The 17,569-nt window shown below is 49.5% G+C and overlaps 1 protein-coding gene across 6 annotated transcripts in view; it reads left to right on the top strand.

The window, feature by feature from the left end:
• Positions 1-16,759, top strand: part of MTCL1 (microtubule crosslinking factor 1) — a 125,745-nt gene extending 108,986 nt beyond the window's left edge. For 5 of the 6 annotated variants that reach the window (XM_082641115.1, XM_082641113.1, XM_082641111.1 and 2 more), the window contains 5 exons: positions 426-680; positions 5,387-5,683; positions 7,524-7,555; positions 8,978-10,445; positions 15,587-16,759. In XM_082641115.1, the coding sequence (XP_082497241.1) occupies positions 426-680; positions 5,387-5,683; positions 7,524-7,555; positions 8,978-10,445; positions 15,587-15,781 (2,247 nt within the window). In that variant the 3' untranslated portion in view covers positions 15,782-16,759. The remainder of the gene's footprint in view (positions 1-425; positions 681-5,386; positions 5,684-7,523; positions 7,556-8,977; positions 10,446-15,586) is intronic. The other variant, XM_082641114.1, reaches the window with a different exon arrangement.
• The last annotated feature ends 810 nt before the right edge of the window (positions 16,760-17,569 follow it).

Genomic DNA, 17,569 nt, shown 5'->3' with positions numbered 1-17,569 from the left:
TTGATGATGGCCATTCTGACTGGTGTGAGGTGATACCTCATGTAGTTTTGATTTGCATTTCTCTAATTATTAGTGATGTTGAGCATCCTTTCACGTGTTTGTTGGCACTCTGTATATCTTCTTTGGAGAAATGTCTATTTAGGTCTTCTGCCCATTTTTGGACTGTATTTTTTTGATATTGAGCTGCATGAGCTGCTTGTATATTTTGGAGATTAATCCTTTGTCAGCTGCTTTGTTTACACATTTTCTCCCATGTCAGATGTTTTTAATTAGGACTTTAAAGATGAAAACTGCTTCCTCTATAAGATTGGTCAGATCTTGGTTTAAACATGTTTCCAGGGATAATACATGATCGTGCTGAGATTTTCTTCACCTACTAACGCGAGACTGTCAGGGACTAAGTTCCTAAGTGTTCTCCTTGACAGCTGGAAGCAAAGACTGAGAAAAACTTGGGAGACCCGGGCCCCTCTGCTGACAGCAAAGGGGTGTTCAGGAAGGAGAGGGAGGCACAGCAGAAGCTTCTGGCCGACAGTCATGGGCTGGTCATGGACCTGCGATGGCAGATCCACCACAGCGAGAAGAACTGGAAGCGGGAGAAGGTAGAGCTTCTCGACCGCCTGGACCGGGAGCGGCAGGAGTGGGGGCGGCAGGAGAAGGAGCTCCTGTGGAGAATCGAACAGGTGAGGATGCCCCAGGGGAGGAGGGGAGGATGCCCCAGGGGAGGAGGCGGAGACGCCTGACCTGGAAATCAGAGCACTCAGAAGGAGAAAATCAGACAGCTTGGAGGTCTCTGCTGCATCAGGCTGATGTAGGGGCTTCCAGAGGAAGAGGAAGAAATCCTAGGAGTTCTGGTGTTGGAGACCTAGGCTCAGCCCTCCCATGACACAGACCTTTTCATTGCAAAGTCTGTGCATAACTTCCCTGTGTGTGTACGGTTGGGGGGTAACTTTTTAAAGGTGTTTAAATACTAAACTTGAAAGATGAGATTATTTCAGGCCTTAGGAAGTGATTTCTACCAAAAAGCAAACTAGCTTTTAAGTCTGCCACTAAAGATGCGGTCATGGTGACTGCTCCAGCTTGAATGGAATTGTTGTCCTAGTAAAGAAATTGCTGAAGTCAGTAGGAAGTCAGGCTGTTTGCACCTGCTGTGGATCTTGTGGAGCTGTGATTAGACAGGACACAGTCAGGGGAAGTGACTGATCGTTCATCATCTTCAGCTAAACAAACACTGAAAAATGTAGATGAGTTCTGTGGGAAAGGGGGAGTTGTTGTTCTAGAGTTAATCACTCCCTGCCTTGCGTCAGACTTAAGACAGTTTGTGTAGCTGCAGTCCTGCCTGAGTAGTGCACAAATTAAATTTTCACATGAAACTGATGAAGGACTGGGATTCTACCCTGGCTGGATTTTTACATAGCATGCACTGTAGTTCAGCCTGTCACACTTACAAATTCAGGAGGCCTCAAGGAAATGTATTAATCAATAAACTGAATGCAGGAAAAATAACTTCATTATTCTATTATAAATATCCATGCTGACTTTTGGTAAGTGTGCTGTATTATCCCTAGACATGGGACCTGTGTTCTGCAGGTGCAGGGACAAAGGTCCGTTTCTGCTCACTGCTGACAAGGGAGGGGGCGAGGGAGAGAACTGAAAAGGACCAGGAACCTTTGGGTCTGAAACCTCTGAGCAGAAGTGCACTGCAGATAAGAGGCCCGATGTCCTTCCTGGGTTTGGTTACTCACACAGCTGAGTCACCAGACTGGTAGATGATATGGCTCATTTCAAAATTCCCCAAATTCTATCGAAGGAAAGTTGGCCACTTCCTGTTTGGCCTAGAAATGTGGCACCTGAGAAGAATCTTCTCTCTTAAATCCCCTGTGTGCCTGTGCTCTATGCAGAGGATCAGCTGTCGGGTGGGACTCGTAGGGGCAGATGCAGCACGTACTCTTACAAAGTGGTCACAGATTCATCCAATGTTCGTTAACCAGTATCCTGGCTCCTCCAGGTACCTCGTTATCAGGGAGGGCCCCTCCTGGCCGTCCCTCCAGGACCACACACACTGTCCCTCCCGCACCCCAGCAAGGCCATTGTCATCACCTCTTTGCCCGTGAGCTGTAGGCTTGTTGGTCTCATCATGGCTTCATTTTGGAAGTCACACCTTGGATGTAAGTTAAGCAAGTCTTTAAGGGCTTCATTTTACTTTGGGGAATGAGGTATTTCTAGTAAAGGAAAAATTAGTAAGACATCTAGTGACATTCAATGTTCAAAGAGTTAATGCCCTAGGGATGAACAGCCACCCCATTTTAAGACTATCTTTGGAAAGGTGAGTGGGCAGGAGCTGAACTCCATTTCCAGACTGTCACTACTGCCATGGCCCTACCATGATGACAGCCTCAGAACCTCAGTCATCAAGGTTAACATCTTTGAGCAAAAGGGACTCAAGACACGTGGGTTCTGGGCGTTCATTCATCTGTTCCTGAAATCTGTGTGGTGGATCCCACAGGCTTTGTACAATGATTTCATTGCTGTTTTTAGAAGAGGGTTTGTTGATGCTTCAGATATGCAATTGTGGCTTTCAAAAATAAATCCAGCCTTCCCCCCCCCAAATATTTGACATTTAAAAAATCACAGTACCCAATCCTGAAAATGAGGAAAAGCAGTTATAGGCATTCTCTGTAAAAGAGGAAATTGGCTAAAGTGTAGTGTGTGTAGATTTTTTTTTAATCAGTTATTGAGTTGTTCATTCATTTAACTTTTAGCTGCACATTCCGTAGATGTGCAGACACCTACAACTACAACAAGACACGTAGACAAACATCCTTCATAACGTATGCCCCTCGATATCTGACTATGTGGTGGGCCGTGTAACCTTGTCTGTGATGACCTAATACAGATGGTGAAAGAAGTAACACTAAATCCATTTTCCACTTTGAGAACACATGCTTCGTACTTGCCCGGTGGTGTTGAATTCCTACATAATTTCTGTGCCATGTGAGGCATCTGATACGACGAATGACTGTGGGAATGTGGTTAAGGTCATGTAACACACACCATCTATCTTATCAGCATCTGTCTCGACCCAGATCTGATGGGTGAGAGTTAACTTTCCTGGAGTTACACTACATTTCTCCTCCGAATTGTTCAGTCTCAGTTAGCCTGCAGAGGCCTTAGGAGTTGGCTGTGTTAAAGAACTAAACGAAAGCTCACATGTCATTCCATTCTTCTTCCAATGACTTCCTTAAATCAGTTACCTCTACAGCATGAAAGGCTGTTCTTTTAAAACCTGTGTACAAAGTAACCTTTTTTCTTGTGACCAATTCAGGTAAAGTGACATTCTCAAGGGTTTACTGTTGCCTGCAAATCTTGTAAATTTGTCGTTTGCTTTATAAGTTGTTCTACTGCAGGACTCTAAGTACAGTAGGTGCTGATGCCTGGTTTGAAATGACTCTCCTAGGAAACCCTATCCTTTTAGGGACCATTTATTCTATGACAGCACTGCAGAGGCATCTTGGCAGCAGGCACCTCCAGACGAAACCACTCCAGCTCATTTTTAGGGAACCGAACTCTTAGAGCGTTAGTGCACATTGCTCCTGGCTGCCCAGGTTTATTTTTGAAACCCCACTTTGCTGAGTGAGAATGTGCTGAATCATAGCTCTCCCCTGTAGTCAGTCATTCTCCCCTCTCTTCACACACACCCTCCGTGCACATTTACAGCTTCAAATGTGATTCTTGCATTTTAATTGTGCCCGAAATAGCTTGGAGATGATCATATGTTGAAACTAAATTACACTGACATGCATTAGATGAACATAATAAAAAACTTTCCTTTTCATTTTTTTAAAAAAGAAAGCATTTAGCATCTTTGAGAGCTCTGTCACTGGGGAGCGGGTAGAGAGCAGAGGGGGCTGAGCTGAAACCCCCGGTGACTTGCTTGTTCCCTAATTCAGCTGGGATTCTGCCTCAAACTCTAACATTTAAGCTCCAGCTGCTTGAATCTCCATCTTTCTCCTAAAATGAAGATAATACTCTGAGACTGGTTCCACCACCTCAGAAATTACTAGAAATGAGTAAAAGTCCCCATGACTCCTCATGGCTTTGTTCCCTATGACACACAGGCCACACTTATCCAGCTTGCTGATGAAGGAGGCTTGAGTTAGGACAGGAGGTGTAGTTTGTGAAAGATGCCTTGTTGAAGGGTAAATGAATGCGCTTCCAAGGGAGGGTCGCCTCCGGGCACTGTCTCAGCACCAGTTCTGCTGCCCCCGCCCTGGAGTTCAAATCCAAAGAGCAGCCAGGGCAGGGGAGTGTGTGAGCCGACCTGTCAAAGGTGCTTTCTGCCTGTTTTGGAGGGGAGCTCGGGAGGGTCCAGAGCAGCCCCTCAGGGCTCCTCCAAGGAGAGAGCACTGCAGGCCGCGTGTCCCTGCCCGTCCCTGTGGTTCCACGCGGCTCCTCCTGAAGGGCCCCCATGCTGTGAGGACATGAGGCGTTCGTTTATCAGTGCACCCAGGCCCGAGGAATCACGCAGGCCTCAAGGGGGGGTCGGTGGTGGTCCCGCTGACGAACAGCGAGCTTTACGCTGGGCCCGGCCTGCAGCCCCCCCACAGCCCCAGAGAGAGGGGCACCCCTCTTACAGGTGGGGACACTGAGCTGAGACGACCAGCCACACACACTGGTTCCCGGTCTCCTGAGGTTTCCCCACTGCTGCTGCTTGCATTTACCAAGTCAGAGAAAGGTATGACTCCAAACTATGTGGCTCATGTTTTTGTTTCTTTTTCTAGTCATACTAGATCTTTAATTACCTCTGGAGCTAAATTTTAATCCTCTCAAGCAAAGTGTAAGATGTTTTCGACACCCAATGGTTATAACCCAGGTGATCACTTGGGATTTATGTAGGACCCATTTCAGATAATTTGGAGACCATGCTCTGTTGTTATTTAGAAACCCTGCTAGTTAGGAAAATCAGATTCACCCTCAGAAGTTTGCTATCACTGATGGCTTTCCACTGAGTGTGCCTTACGTTCTGAAGGTAATTACCAAAAGGGAGTTCTAAATGTGTCATTTGGTAATGTTAGATTAAAAAACTACATGTATAATTTCCTGTGAGCACATTACTCAAGGTTATATACAATAACATATTCTCATCAGAAGGAGCTGGCTTGCGTGTGGTTAATGATTTTTCTAGTCCATATAAAATTGTGATTTTTCTTTTCAAAAAGCATTTGTGATGTGTTATTTTTGAAATTAAGGTCAGAACTTTAAGAACGTAGACTTCTCACCGTCTTTCAGACAGACCATATGTTAATTCCAAATTGTGGAGAAACCATGACCTTAGGGAGCAACAGACAGAAAAATGAGGCTAATTGTTTTCATTTTTAAAACCCTCAAGTTGCAGAAAGAAAACAGTCCCCGGAGAGGTGGCAGTTTCCTCTGTGATCAAAAGGAAGGCGATGTCCGCCCCTGTGCCCACACGAGGAGCCCCTGGGCACCCCACCCCACGGGGATGTGGCCCTGCATGGACACTGACTCCAGCACGTTTGAGGACCAGCCGCTGTCCAAGCTGAAGGAATCGGACAGGTGCTCGGCCCGGGAGAACCTCTACCTGGACGCCCTGTCCTTGGACGACGAGCCAGAGGAGCCTCCAGACCGCAAGCCCGAGAGGGAGTTCAGGAACTGCTTCCCCGAGGTCAGCCTGGGTTTGGGGTCTAGTTACCTGCGGCAGGGGCTTGGGAAGCCGGCCGAGTGGCTGGCAGGCCCCTGGTTTTGCATATCACGGCCTCTGGGGTCAGTAAAAACGAACCCTTCATGATGCAGGAGCTTTGCTTGGTGGTCCTGACCCCAGGCTCCCTGCTTCACTTAGCTGCTTGTCTCAGGTTCAGAAATTCAGGGCTTGTGTCCTGTGTGAATGGGAGTCTAGGGAACAGGAGTGTCCAGTGAAACACAAGAGGAAATATTGGGTTGACCAAAAAGTTCGTTCAGTTTTAAGTAAAAATAAAAGACATTTTTCATTTTCAGCAAGAACTTTATTTAACGACGTATTCATTAACCAAATGAACTTTCTGGCAAACCCAATAGATCATCCTGGGAAGTGTACAGCTGCAAGTTTTCTTAAAATCATAGTACGGCCTTCTGATTCCAGAAAACATTAATAACAGAAAAAAATTTTTGCTTTAAAGAAAGTAACAAATGTCACTAACCAATGACATACAATAAATACCTTATCTGTGCAAAGGGAAAAAAATCCAACACTAGAAACCTATGTAACTTAGATCAGCAAATAGAAGAGCTTAGCTCTGTGCAGAGATCTGCACGGCACAGCACTGGGTTTTTCTGGTTATGACTTTTGAAAAACTGGGTTTTAAAGATTGATTTTAGGAATCATAACTGTGAGCCAATCTCACAGTGGTTGCACCTGTCATTTGACATGCTCAGCAGACGGGTGCCTGTCAGGCAGGGATGCTGAAGTGGGGGATCACCCTCAGTCACAGGTCGGCGAGGTCAAGTGCCTTCTCCTCAGCACCTGTACCCAGCAGAGGTGACAGCGCCAGCATGCCACCCCGGGGATCTAGTGGTATCGTCTCCTATGCCATCTTCAAAGCAGTGGCCAGATCCCATGGGAGAGCTCCCTGGCGGATGCTCAGGTGGTTTGCTGTGCCAGGACTCAGTCGCAATACCCCCAAGGCTCACTGGGCCTCGCTCCCTCAGGACTGGTCCGCACGGGGGTGTCCTCAGGAGGACCGTGTGTGTGCATGTTCTCTTCTTTAGCAGAGGTCACTGTATACCTTCCCTGATTCCCAAGGGCGATATTTAAAACAAAGAGCCCTCTAAGGACGTCACACCGACTTTTTTTTTTGCATTTTTATTGCAGTACAGTTGGCGTGCAATGTAAGTTGCAGGTATACAACAGTGATTCACAATTTTTAAAGGTTATGCTCCCTTTAGTTATTATAAAATATTGGCAGTATTCCCTGTGCTGTATAATACGTCCTTGTAGCTTATTTATATGTAGTAGTCTATACCTCTCACACCGACTTCTATAGACAGGCTGAGGCCAAGAGACGTCTCTCCCCTAACTTGCTCTCACCCTTGTCTTCCCTTCCTTCTTCTCCATCTCCTCCTTCTCCCCCTCCTCTCTTGCATGCGTTTGTGCTCGCTCGCTCTCTCTCTCTCTCACACACACACACACACATTCAGTCATTAACGAGGCAGCTTTGAAGCTCACGTGCTTAGTGATGCCCTCTGAGGAGCACAGGAGAGCCACTTTGTGACAATGTTTATAGACAATTTTTCTCATTCACGTGGGCCCTCCCTGGACTCAGAGGCTCTAACCCCTCATCACCCCTGGATTCTGGTGTCATTACTGTACTTCAAAGGGCTGAGAGGCAGAGGCACTCTTGGCCCAAACTTGGCTCCCATGTACATTTTAAATGGTATTGTCCTAAGAGAAAAACAAATCACTTAGCACCCTGAAGGCCCCTAGGCAGCCAATGTTAACCAATTCAGATAAACTTACTTCTTCTTTATAGGAAGAAGAAAATCACAAGGGAAATCTTCAAAGGTAAGTAAGATTGATGAAATGATAGTAGACTACTGCAGTAAAAACCTCCTGGTCTTGGGCTTCCCTGGTGGCACAGTGGTTAGGAATCTGCCTGCCAATGCAGGGGACACGGGTTCGAGCCCTGGTCCGGGAAGATCCCACATGCCGTGGAGCAACTAAGCCTGTGCGCCACAACTATTGAGCCTGTGCTCTAGAGCCCTCGAGCCACAACTACTGAAGCCCGTGCTCTGCAACAAGAGAAACCACTGCAATGAGAAGCCCCTGCTCGCTGCAACTAGAGAAAGCCCGCATGCAGCAACACAGACCCAATGCAACAAAACATTGAAAAAACCTCCTGGTCTTAAAATTCTATCTTGTCACTGCAGTGTACTGTGACACTCTTCAAAAATGACTTAGAGTAAAACTTCTGGAAAGTTGCTTTATTATTAATTTCATACATACGGTATTTTAAATTATTAGCGACAAACAGGCCAGTGCTATGCTGCGTTCACGTGTGTGTTAGTGTCACAGTCAGAGCCGTGTGATTAGAGTTGTGTATTTAAGGAGATGATTGTGTTAAATGGTATTTGAAAAGTCCAGGGAAACCCTTTCTTCTCATTTAAAGTCTGATTCTAGTAACCCATGTATGTATGGCGGGACATGTCTGAAAAGGCACATATAAGCAAATTTGTTTAAACTGAGTAGAGAGGGAAGGGGAGGACTAAGCCTGTGGGTGGGTCTGGGCAGGGCCAGAGGGGATTTCTGTTTGAAATGGTGTTGAAATCATTCGCCAGCCTGATCACACCTTCCACTGCCCTCCTCTCCTCCACATCTTTTGTTGGCCTTGGGAGACTGTTAGCGCTTTAAGCCAATAGAGGATGAGGCCCGTGGGCGGAGAAGACAGGTCACAGTTGCTTTGTGGTGGCATCTCTCCCTCCCCGCCGCTCCAGTTTCTCGTTTGGATTGGGACTGTGGTGTGTTCACGTCTGTGGGATGCGCGCCTGCTCGCCTGCCCTAATGGCGGGAACTCGGGAAGCTCCCGCAGCGTCGACACTGAAGGTGCCCATCAAGTACGTGGAGAGGCCAGGCCACAGCCAGGCTCCCCTCCTTCCTGTGGAGCATCCATGCACTGAACTAGAATATCGCAGAGCAGGGTTAGCGCTTAGCTCTGACTGCCCTGGAGCCCCACCTCTCCCACGGTTTTGAGGGTCGGCTGTAGTAAATTCTGACCAATACAAGGCTCCTGCAGCAATTCCAGAGCCATAAAAGCCTGTTGGACACCAGAGGGGTCAGCCCAAGAGTGGAAAACATCAGGCAGCTGGAATGTGTCCTGATCCTTCAGGTGGAGATGCGGGCAGGACACAGGCTGTGCGGGGTCGGGGGTTCCAGGGCCGTGGCTCCCTAGCCGGTGGCAACTGACACCTCTCCTTTCCCCTTCCCCAGGGCCGTGTCTGTGTCATCCATGTCTGAGTTCCAGCGCCTGATGGATGGCTCTCCCTTCCTGCCAGAGAAGGGCCTGCCCGCCACCAGCAGCAAGGAGGATGTCACCCCGCCACTCTCCCCCGATGACCTCAAGTACATCGAGGAGTTCAGCAGCAGGAGCTGGGACGAGAGACCCCCAGACGCCTGGGCGGACAGGACTGAGGCCAGCACCCACCCCTTCTCCGACTCCTCCTGGTGCCTCACCACGAGCATCACCCTGACCACAGACACCGTGACCAGCCCGGAGCACTGCCAGAAGCAGTTCCCGCGGAGCCTCGTCTGCGCTGAGCAGGCCGGGGTGAGGATGCTGCACAGCCCGCCCGCCGTCCGGAGGCTGGATGGCACCGTGGTGGCAGGCGGTGAGGGCAGGGCCCGAGGGGGCCCGGGGGACACCAAGGGGAGCTGTTCTGAACACATTCTTAGCAGGTGGCCCTGTGCCCCCTCCAAGCACCCCCGAGACTACACAGAGGGTGGGCTCTGGCCCCTTGACAGCACCCTCGGCTTCTCCTCCCCGCTGCACAGCCTGGAGATGTCCAAGAACCTGAGTGATGACATGAAGGAGGTGGCCTTCTCCGTCAGTGCCGTCTGCTCCAGCCCCGGGGAGCCTCTGGTCAAGGACACGGCCTGCCAGACCAATGGGTCCCGGACAACAGGGACGCAGACCATCCAGACCATCAGCATCGGCCTGCAGACCGAAGCCCTGCGGGGCAGCGCCGTCACCAGCAGCCCCCACAAGTGTCTCACACCCAAGGCAGGGGGTAGCACCACGCCCGTGTCCTCTCCCTCCCGCGGCCTCAGGAACAGGCAGGTGGCCCCCGCCATCGAGAAGGTGCAGGCCAAGTTTGAACGCACATGCTGCTCCCCCAAGTACGGGTCTCCCAAGCTGCAGAGGAAGCCCCTCCCCAGAGTGGACCAGCCAAGCAGCAGGACCTCCCCGGGGCTGGCCCCGAAGGGCTGCGGCGAGTCAGCCTGGGCCCGTTCTACCACCACTCGGGAGAGCCCCGTGCACACCGCCATCAACGATGGCCTCTCCAGCCTCTTCAGCATCATCGACCACAGCCCTATGGTGCAGGACCCCTTCCAGAAAGGGGTGCGGGCCGCCAGTCGGTCTCGTTCGGCAGAGCCCCCGCTGGAGCTGGGCTCGGGCCAGGACACGAGCCCCAGCTCCCGAGGCCAGTCGCCCAGCCCGGTCGGGGGTGGCTCCGAGACGTGCGGGGTGGAAGGGGGAGAGGGCACGCCTGCGAGGCAGGACCTGTCCGCTCCCCCCGGCTACACACTCACCGAGAACGTCGCCCGGATCCTCCACCGGAAGCTGCTGGAACACGCCTTAAAGGAGGAGCAGAGGCAGGCCGCCCACGGCATCCCCAGTCTCAGCAGCAACGGCCCTGTGGGAGAAATGGCAGTCAGAGCCGAGCCAGGGTCCATCGAGGTAAAGGAGGCTGAGTATCCCACCCCCTCCCCCTGCGGCTCGTCCTTTTCAGTGTCAGCACAGCTGACCCTGGGGCTGTACCAGGTTACGTGAGTTCAGGAGGTTCAGGGGAGGATGGAGAAAGCAGGAACGCAAACCCTGAGCTGCTTCTTAAAAGAGAACTTGGTTTTATTTCCGTCAGTGACCCTCTGAGGACCATGAGATGGTTTCCTTAAGTAGCTCGGGGATTGACTCAGGTCCTCCACTCTGGCCTCAGTGATCCATGCTTGTCTGTTTATCAGGGCTTTTCACTGGGGGTCATATTTCCCCTCCTTCTGTATGAGTTTGTGTCCTGGGAGCGTGTGTGGGCAACATCAGGCTTTCTGCTCCAGCTGTGTGTGTGATGAAGAGAGAGGGTTTTGACAGGGTGGACATAGATAGAACACCTCTCGTCAGGACCTACAGGAAGGGTGTCTGGATCCCAGCGCTGGCTTCAGTGCAGACAGCGGGTTCACGTCTCACAAATCCCATTATCCTCTCTGTGTGCGTGCGTTCTCTTAGCAGTAAAACCGGGTGAGACGAATGGATAAGGTCAAAATCCTGCCTTCATACAACGCGATTATTATCCTTATCCCCTTAAAACATCACCTATTATTACGTTACCTATGACCACACTTATTATCCATAGTCACATATTATTATGTGATTATTATTATTATTGTATCCCTCCCGCTTAAGGTTATTTGCAAATCAGTCGATCTTGAATTCTGCCCTGATCATACCCACATGTGGTATAACTGGACCACGGCAAGGATGAGCAAAATAAAACAAAGCCAGATGATGATGCCGGGGGTGAAAACGGTGGTGATGTTAGCCTTATCGTTCACGCAGTGCCAGAGGAGGTTTCCCAGCCCTTGGTCAGACACCCTTATGTGTAGACCTGGGGATGAGGCCTGACCCACCAGGAACCCAGATGCAAAACCTCCACAGCAGTGGAATCCAGACAATGGTAGGCATTCTCCAGGCTGGGCAGACAGCAGATGGCGAAGGTTAGAGAAAGACACATACACGCTCCCTCCCAAGGCTCTGCAGCCCCAGATGCACAGGTGAGGAGAGGAGGAGGTGTATTTCCTGTGTCACCTGATCCACCTGCTGCCCCACATTTCCCATAGTGGGAGAAGGAATGCTCAGCTTCCCAGTATAACCCAACAAGAGGCATTTAACTCAAAATATGGAGTCTAAATCCGAAATAGATTAAACCATGTGAAATTGCCAATGACCTACAGAAATGGCAACACCATATGGTTCAACCTAATAATGTTGACAGTCTGTGGCCTACGCCTGCCAAAGGTACGCGTCTTTGTGATAAATCTGTGTGCTCTAAGGAGGTTGTGTTCTCAGGTAACAAATGGTGTCTTCTGCAGGCTTCTGTTACCCCATCCCTCAGGGCCCCTCAGGTAAGTGGTTTGCTGCTGCAGAGGGTCTAGCTGGGTGAGTGCCACACCTTCTTGGAATGAGAGCTTTGTCCCAAGCATTAACTGGCTTGTCTGTGGGGTCCATTTATATTAGAGACTAAATTCGTTTTGAGTCACGAATGAATGCTGCAGGCAATCTATGAGACTAGAAAGAAAATAGTGCTGTGATTGAGTCATTAAACCAAGGCATGAAAATGGCTTTATCCGTATAAAGCTGTGCCCCGCTTTGGTGCTCTGTGAAGTGTCTGTTTAGATTTTCTTCTCACTCGGTGTGTTTACTACCAAAAGAGGTGATGGCTGATTTAAAGGGGGCCGAGGCACGGTGTCAGGGGTTCACAACTGGCATGGAGCTCTCACGGGCAGTGTTTAAATGTCATGGGCTCTTTTTCCTTTACTGTTGGAATTTGGCTTATTCTAGACTCCAGTGGAATTATTCCTCACCTGAACTGACTTACTATATTAGGCCCATTGGAGACCCCTTCCCATCCCTCCCTAGACTTGTGGTAGTTTTTTTCGTTTCAAAATCAGAACGAATTCAGATTTCCCACCCTCCTCTGAGCCCATGTGGGAGAATCTTTCCCGGAGTGCTCAATGGGACATCTAAACGCGGGTGATGGAGTCATCCCTAGCCAGGAACGGGCACAGTAGGAAACTCCCTTTCTCCCCTCACTCTCACCCCACAAGCTACTTATTCCTCTGTTTCTCTTGAAGACATAGCACCAATGCACAACGCAGAGAGAAGCTGTGAGCAGGTCTGGTGTGGAGAGAGAGGATAATCTGGAAATGTCTCAGTGGAAAATTCGAAGGGAAAGTTTTAGTCTGAGCTGCAGTCATTTGGTCATTGTGACTAAAACAATCTAGCTATTTAATGGGCTCTGTTTCAAAACAGCAGTCGTAGGGTGTTGGAAATGTTAAATGCCAAGGGAAGAAGAGAAGAATAGCCAGCGGAAGGGAGAGGTCTGTAGCTGTTCTGTCGTGAGGGCCCCTCCTGCTCTGGCCAGGCGGGGGCCGGCCTGTGTGCCTGCTTCGGCAGGACCTGGCTTCTCCAGATGGCTGCCACCAGGCCTGTTGACTTTAAACCTTTACTGTTGTTCTTTTTTAAAAGGTACTTTCCAACCTACTTGCTTTTTCTCTTCTTTGTCTGTCTGTTCTGTCCAGAACCACACTGTCTTACTAACTGCCCCCTGGGGACTCTAGCCCTGCCTGCCTCACGCCGTAAGTGCTTTCTTCCTTCTTTCCACACTGTCTGGAGAGGTTGTCATGCAGCTCAGGGCTGGCATCTGACCCACAGAATGAGGCACCACCGTCCTGGGCAGCTCTGCTCCAGGCTGGCCCAGGGTCCACCTGCAGGGACCCATGGCAGGCCTGGACAGGACCACTTGCCCCCCGGGGTACTGACTGCTCAGGAGAGATCCTACTGAGATCTCCCCTCTCCTGTGCAGTCTGCAGCCAGTATGCTCCCGAAGGGGTTAAAAGGACATTGGCCAGCGAGGGAACTGTCCAGCCTGCAGGGCCTCTGAGCCGAGTGTGTTCCCAGTAGGCCTGCCTGCTCACTGACATTTCGGTGGCTGTGCATTGCCATGTGCTATAATAAGGTGTGACCATTACGCATAACGCTTTTTTTTCAAAAACCACACCAGAGGGAATAAATACAAATGTATCTTGTCCTTCCCAGTGGTCACCATAGGGGTCATGGTAAGTGCTCAAGAGATTTGTGTTACTTGACTAAACAACACAATCGTCCCTGCTCCAAAATTGCAGAATCACCTTCAGAGCCTGAATCAAGGCTTGTGAGAAAATACCAACCTTGTTTCTGATCAAGGATATAGTCACCCACCCCCCTTATCCACTGGCCTGAAATACAACTGGCTCTCAAAGACTAAGCACATGCCCCACGAAAAAGGACAAAGAATGGCTCCAGAGGCCATTTCCAGAAGAGGTGCTGCAAGGATGAGACGCCCCCAGAGCCTGTGGCAGGGGCTTCTCGGGAAAAAACAGCATTGCTTGCTCAGATGTGCTGGTGTGATACTAAAGAGAACTTTGTCCCCTTGAGCTCATGGTCACACAGCATTTCTTCTGCGCACACAGACACTAGTGACGAGGTGGCACAAATTAACAGCAAACCCTTGTCACTCAGCATCAGCTTGGTAGAAACAGGCTGTAGTGGTTTCTATGCCGGCAACCTCCACACACTGCTAGACAACACACATTACAAACCAACACATTTATATACGCAACACAAACCACACATCTCTTGAGCCACCGTCCCTCGTGCCCTGGGCTGGACTAAGGTGAGGATGTTTCCTTTAATTTTGGCTGTTTCAGTGCTGATGTGTTTTCACAGGCGAGGTATCTCTGGTTGTCATGGTTTCCATTAGTGTAAGTGCTTTGCTGAGGAGGCCTCCCTGTAGTCACATAAAGTGCCACCAGCAGGTCTAGGGATGTTAGAGTCATCATGTGTGTGTGTCGATGCTCCTTTTCTACTGCCCCTGGGCGGCGACCACACCCCCACCCCTCCTGTGCCCCGCCCTCCATCTTCTCCCTGCCTCTTTGTCGCTCTGATAACTACATGCTCCTCATTCTGCTCTGCTGTGCTCATCTCTTTACATCCCTCAACTTACTTCCTGAGTGGCTCTGAGGGTCCTTGTTCTGTGTTCTTCATCACAGTGGTTTCCCACCTCAGCCTCTTGTCGTGTGGGTGTCTGGGTGGATAGAACTCACCATTTCCTCAGGCCACAGCTGCCCACAGATCCCAAGTCAGTGTCCTGGCGTGCAGAGTAAGGACAAGTAGCTCAACGGTCTCTAATACCAAAAAAGGAGCAGCAGCCTTGAGAGGACGTACTGTAGGTGATTGGTCCCCAGAAGGTGCAGGAGCCTGCAGCGTAGAAGCACAAGCACACTTGGGCTCCACTTTTTAAAATTTTATAAGTTTTTGTTTGTTTTTATTTTTAGCCGTGTTGGGTCTTCCTTGTGCGCGGGCTCCTCATTGTCGTGGCTTCTCTTGTTGCGGAGCACAGGCTCAGTAGTTGTGGCGCACGGGCTTAGTTGCTCCGCGGCATGTGGGATCTTCCCGGACCAGGGCTCGAACCCGTGTCCCCTGCATTGGCAGGCGGATTATTAACCACTGCGCCACCAGGGAAGCCCGGGCTCCACTTTTTAAATGCTGCTGCCAGGAAGAGTCATTAGATAAAACCACCTAAATTAAAGTTTCTGCCTGCAGCAATATCTCCATGTTGTGGGAGTTTAACCCAGTGCTAGTCAACCTGGAATAAACTGTAGCAGAGTTGGTTTGAAGGTGAGCCCCGTTGCTGGTGCAGCCTGATGGAGTCACAGATCCCTTCATGGCCAGCCTCTTAGGACTGGGCAGGCCACTCAGGACTCTGGCTCCCCCCTTCCATCCGCTGCAGCCCAATTCCGAAGGTGCCTCGTATACACACCCATCTCATGCCACGTTTTCATCATAATTTGCTATCTTCCCATTACTGTCGTCACTGGTCATTCGTGTTGAATTTTTTACTTACCTTTTTAACTTATACTCCGTGAGCAATGTATAACTTAGCATTCAGGAGTTGCAGACACCCTGGTCTGTTGCACTTGAGTCTACTGAGAAGTTTGTTTGGGGGAAATCACCTCCCAGAGGACCTGTCCCTCTGAGTAACCCTGTCTTTCTCTTCCTCGGCTTTGAAGGAACTCCCTTGTTCTGCACTAGCTCCATCCCTAGAACCCTGCTTCTCCAGGCCCGAGAGACCAGCAAACCGTCGCCCTCCGTCCCGTTGGGCCCCACATTCCCCCACTGCCTCACCGGCTCTGTCACCCGGAGACCCGACCTCCTTGGAGGAGCTCGGCGACGAGGGGCCGCCCGGGGAGAAGCCACACCTGTGATGCAGGCTCGCATGGATTATCTGGAATAATTCACTGTAATTGCATAACCACACCGTCATCATCAACCGAACTCTGCCCCAAAAGGAGAGATCTGGTTTTCCCAAGGTCAAAGAATGTTTTTATTTTAAAAAAATAACACAGCTGCTGAATGTTCAACCTGTGAATCTGAGATGTTTCTAGAATGAAACAGTAAACGTGCCTGTAAGAACTTAATTTTTTTCATAGCTCAGAAAACTATTTTTGTCTCCATCTTTTTTACAGAAAGTATATTAAACAAAAAAGTAAATAAGATATAAATTTAAAAACAAAACGTTTTTAAGAGATTCTGAACACCCTCGCGCGCGATACTGACTGCCTCACTGTTAAATTTGCACTGTTAACATTTGGTTTGGTTTATTTCCACGTTGAATTAGAGTGTTTTAAGTTAATTTTATTTTGTCAGTGTTCTTGTTTTTTAAGAATTTTTGAAATGCTTCAGACTGTATGATTCAGTGAACTTTTTGTAATGAAAAAACCATGAAGCCAGTAGACAAGGCAGATCTCCTATACCCTTGAGGGGATAGATGGCAGCATTCTGGAAAGGCAGAGAGGCCTCAGCCGGGTTGCCCAGACCTGCTGTATAATCCACATACTCTTCTCGGCCTGCACGTCTTTGGGTCCGAAGCACTGGGGTGCATGGACATGCCGCTGCTGTGGTCTCGCCCCGCCTATGTGTGAACCCTCTGTCCCGCTGTGATACGGTGTGAACCCCCTCGTACTGTACTGTTGTTGTCTTCTCACACTGATGATACAACAGCGATGGCATTTTAAAACTATTGTTAAAAGATTAACAGGCAATACAGTGTTTACTCCAAATTTCCTTGTTTAAGGAAAAACACTACACAAAGTCCTGAGGATACCAAATGGAAAGAGAGAGGGTGGTGCCTCGGAGTCTGTATGAGACGATGATGAAGAAGAAATAAAGCCTTTACAAGACGGCGCCTGTCCCAGACCTTGCCTCACACACCCTCCACCTTTTCCTAACGGCTCACGCAGAAGTTTCCCATTGCGGGGGCGGGGGGGGGCGGTCATACAGCCACTCACGCATCTGACTGGGACGCACTGTGAGTGCACAACGACCTTGCAGTTTCTCTGCAAGGGCATCCTGGAATAGATAAACAGGCGACTACATTTCTGCTAAAAAAAAGCCAAAATGGGTGGGCGAGGCAGTGTGAGGAAAACAGTTATCCACAGTCAGAATGCACCCACCCTCTCCCTCCTTGGAAGGTGGGAGAGGCCGTTTCCATCCCTGGACTGAGATGCAGCCCAAGCTGCCAGTGTTTGATAAGTAGGAGTTTACGAAGAAGTGGTGCTGATGAAGAAAACAAGAACTATTTCAGGCCAAAGCTTCTAGCTGTAACCTTTCAGTAACAAACTGGCTATGGTATAAGTTATTTTCCCAGTATCACCACAGTTCCATTAAACTAAATATTTTTTTTATGAACACAAAGTACTGTTGGACATTGGAGCCTGCTGTAGCTGCTGCGGAAAACAGCCTGACAGTTCCTTAAAAAGTTAAACGGTTACCATATGATCCAGTAATTCCACTTCTGAGTGTAGGCCCAGGGGATCTGAAAGCTGGGACTTGGACAGATATTTGTTCACCCATGTTCATAGCAGCTTTATTCACAGTAGCCAAAAAGTGGAAACAATACAAGTGTCCATCGATGGATGACAGATAAACAACATGTGGTTCATCCATACACTGGAATACTCTTCAGCCTTAGGAAGGAGATTCTGGCACCTGCT

The sequence above is a fragment of the Mesoplodon mirus genome, assembly GCF_964341445.2.
Source record: "Mesoplodon mirus genome assembly, chromosome: 13".
NCBI classification, from domain to species: domain Eukaryota; kingdom Metazoa; phylum Chordata; class Mammalia; order Artiodactyla; family Ziphiidae; genus Mesoplodon; species Mesoplodon mirus.
This window is presented reverse-complemented; position numbering and strand designations above follow the sequence as displayed.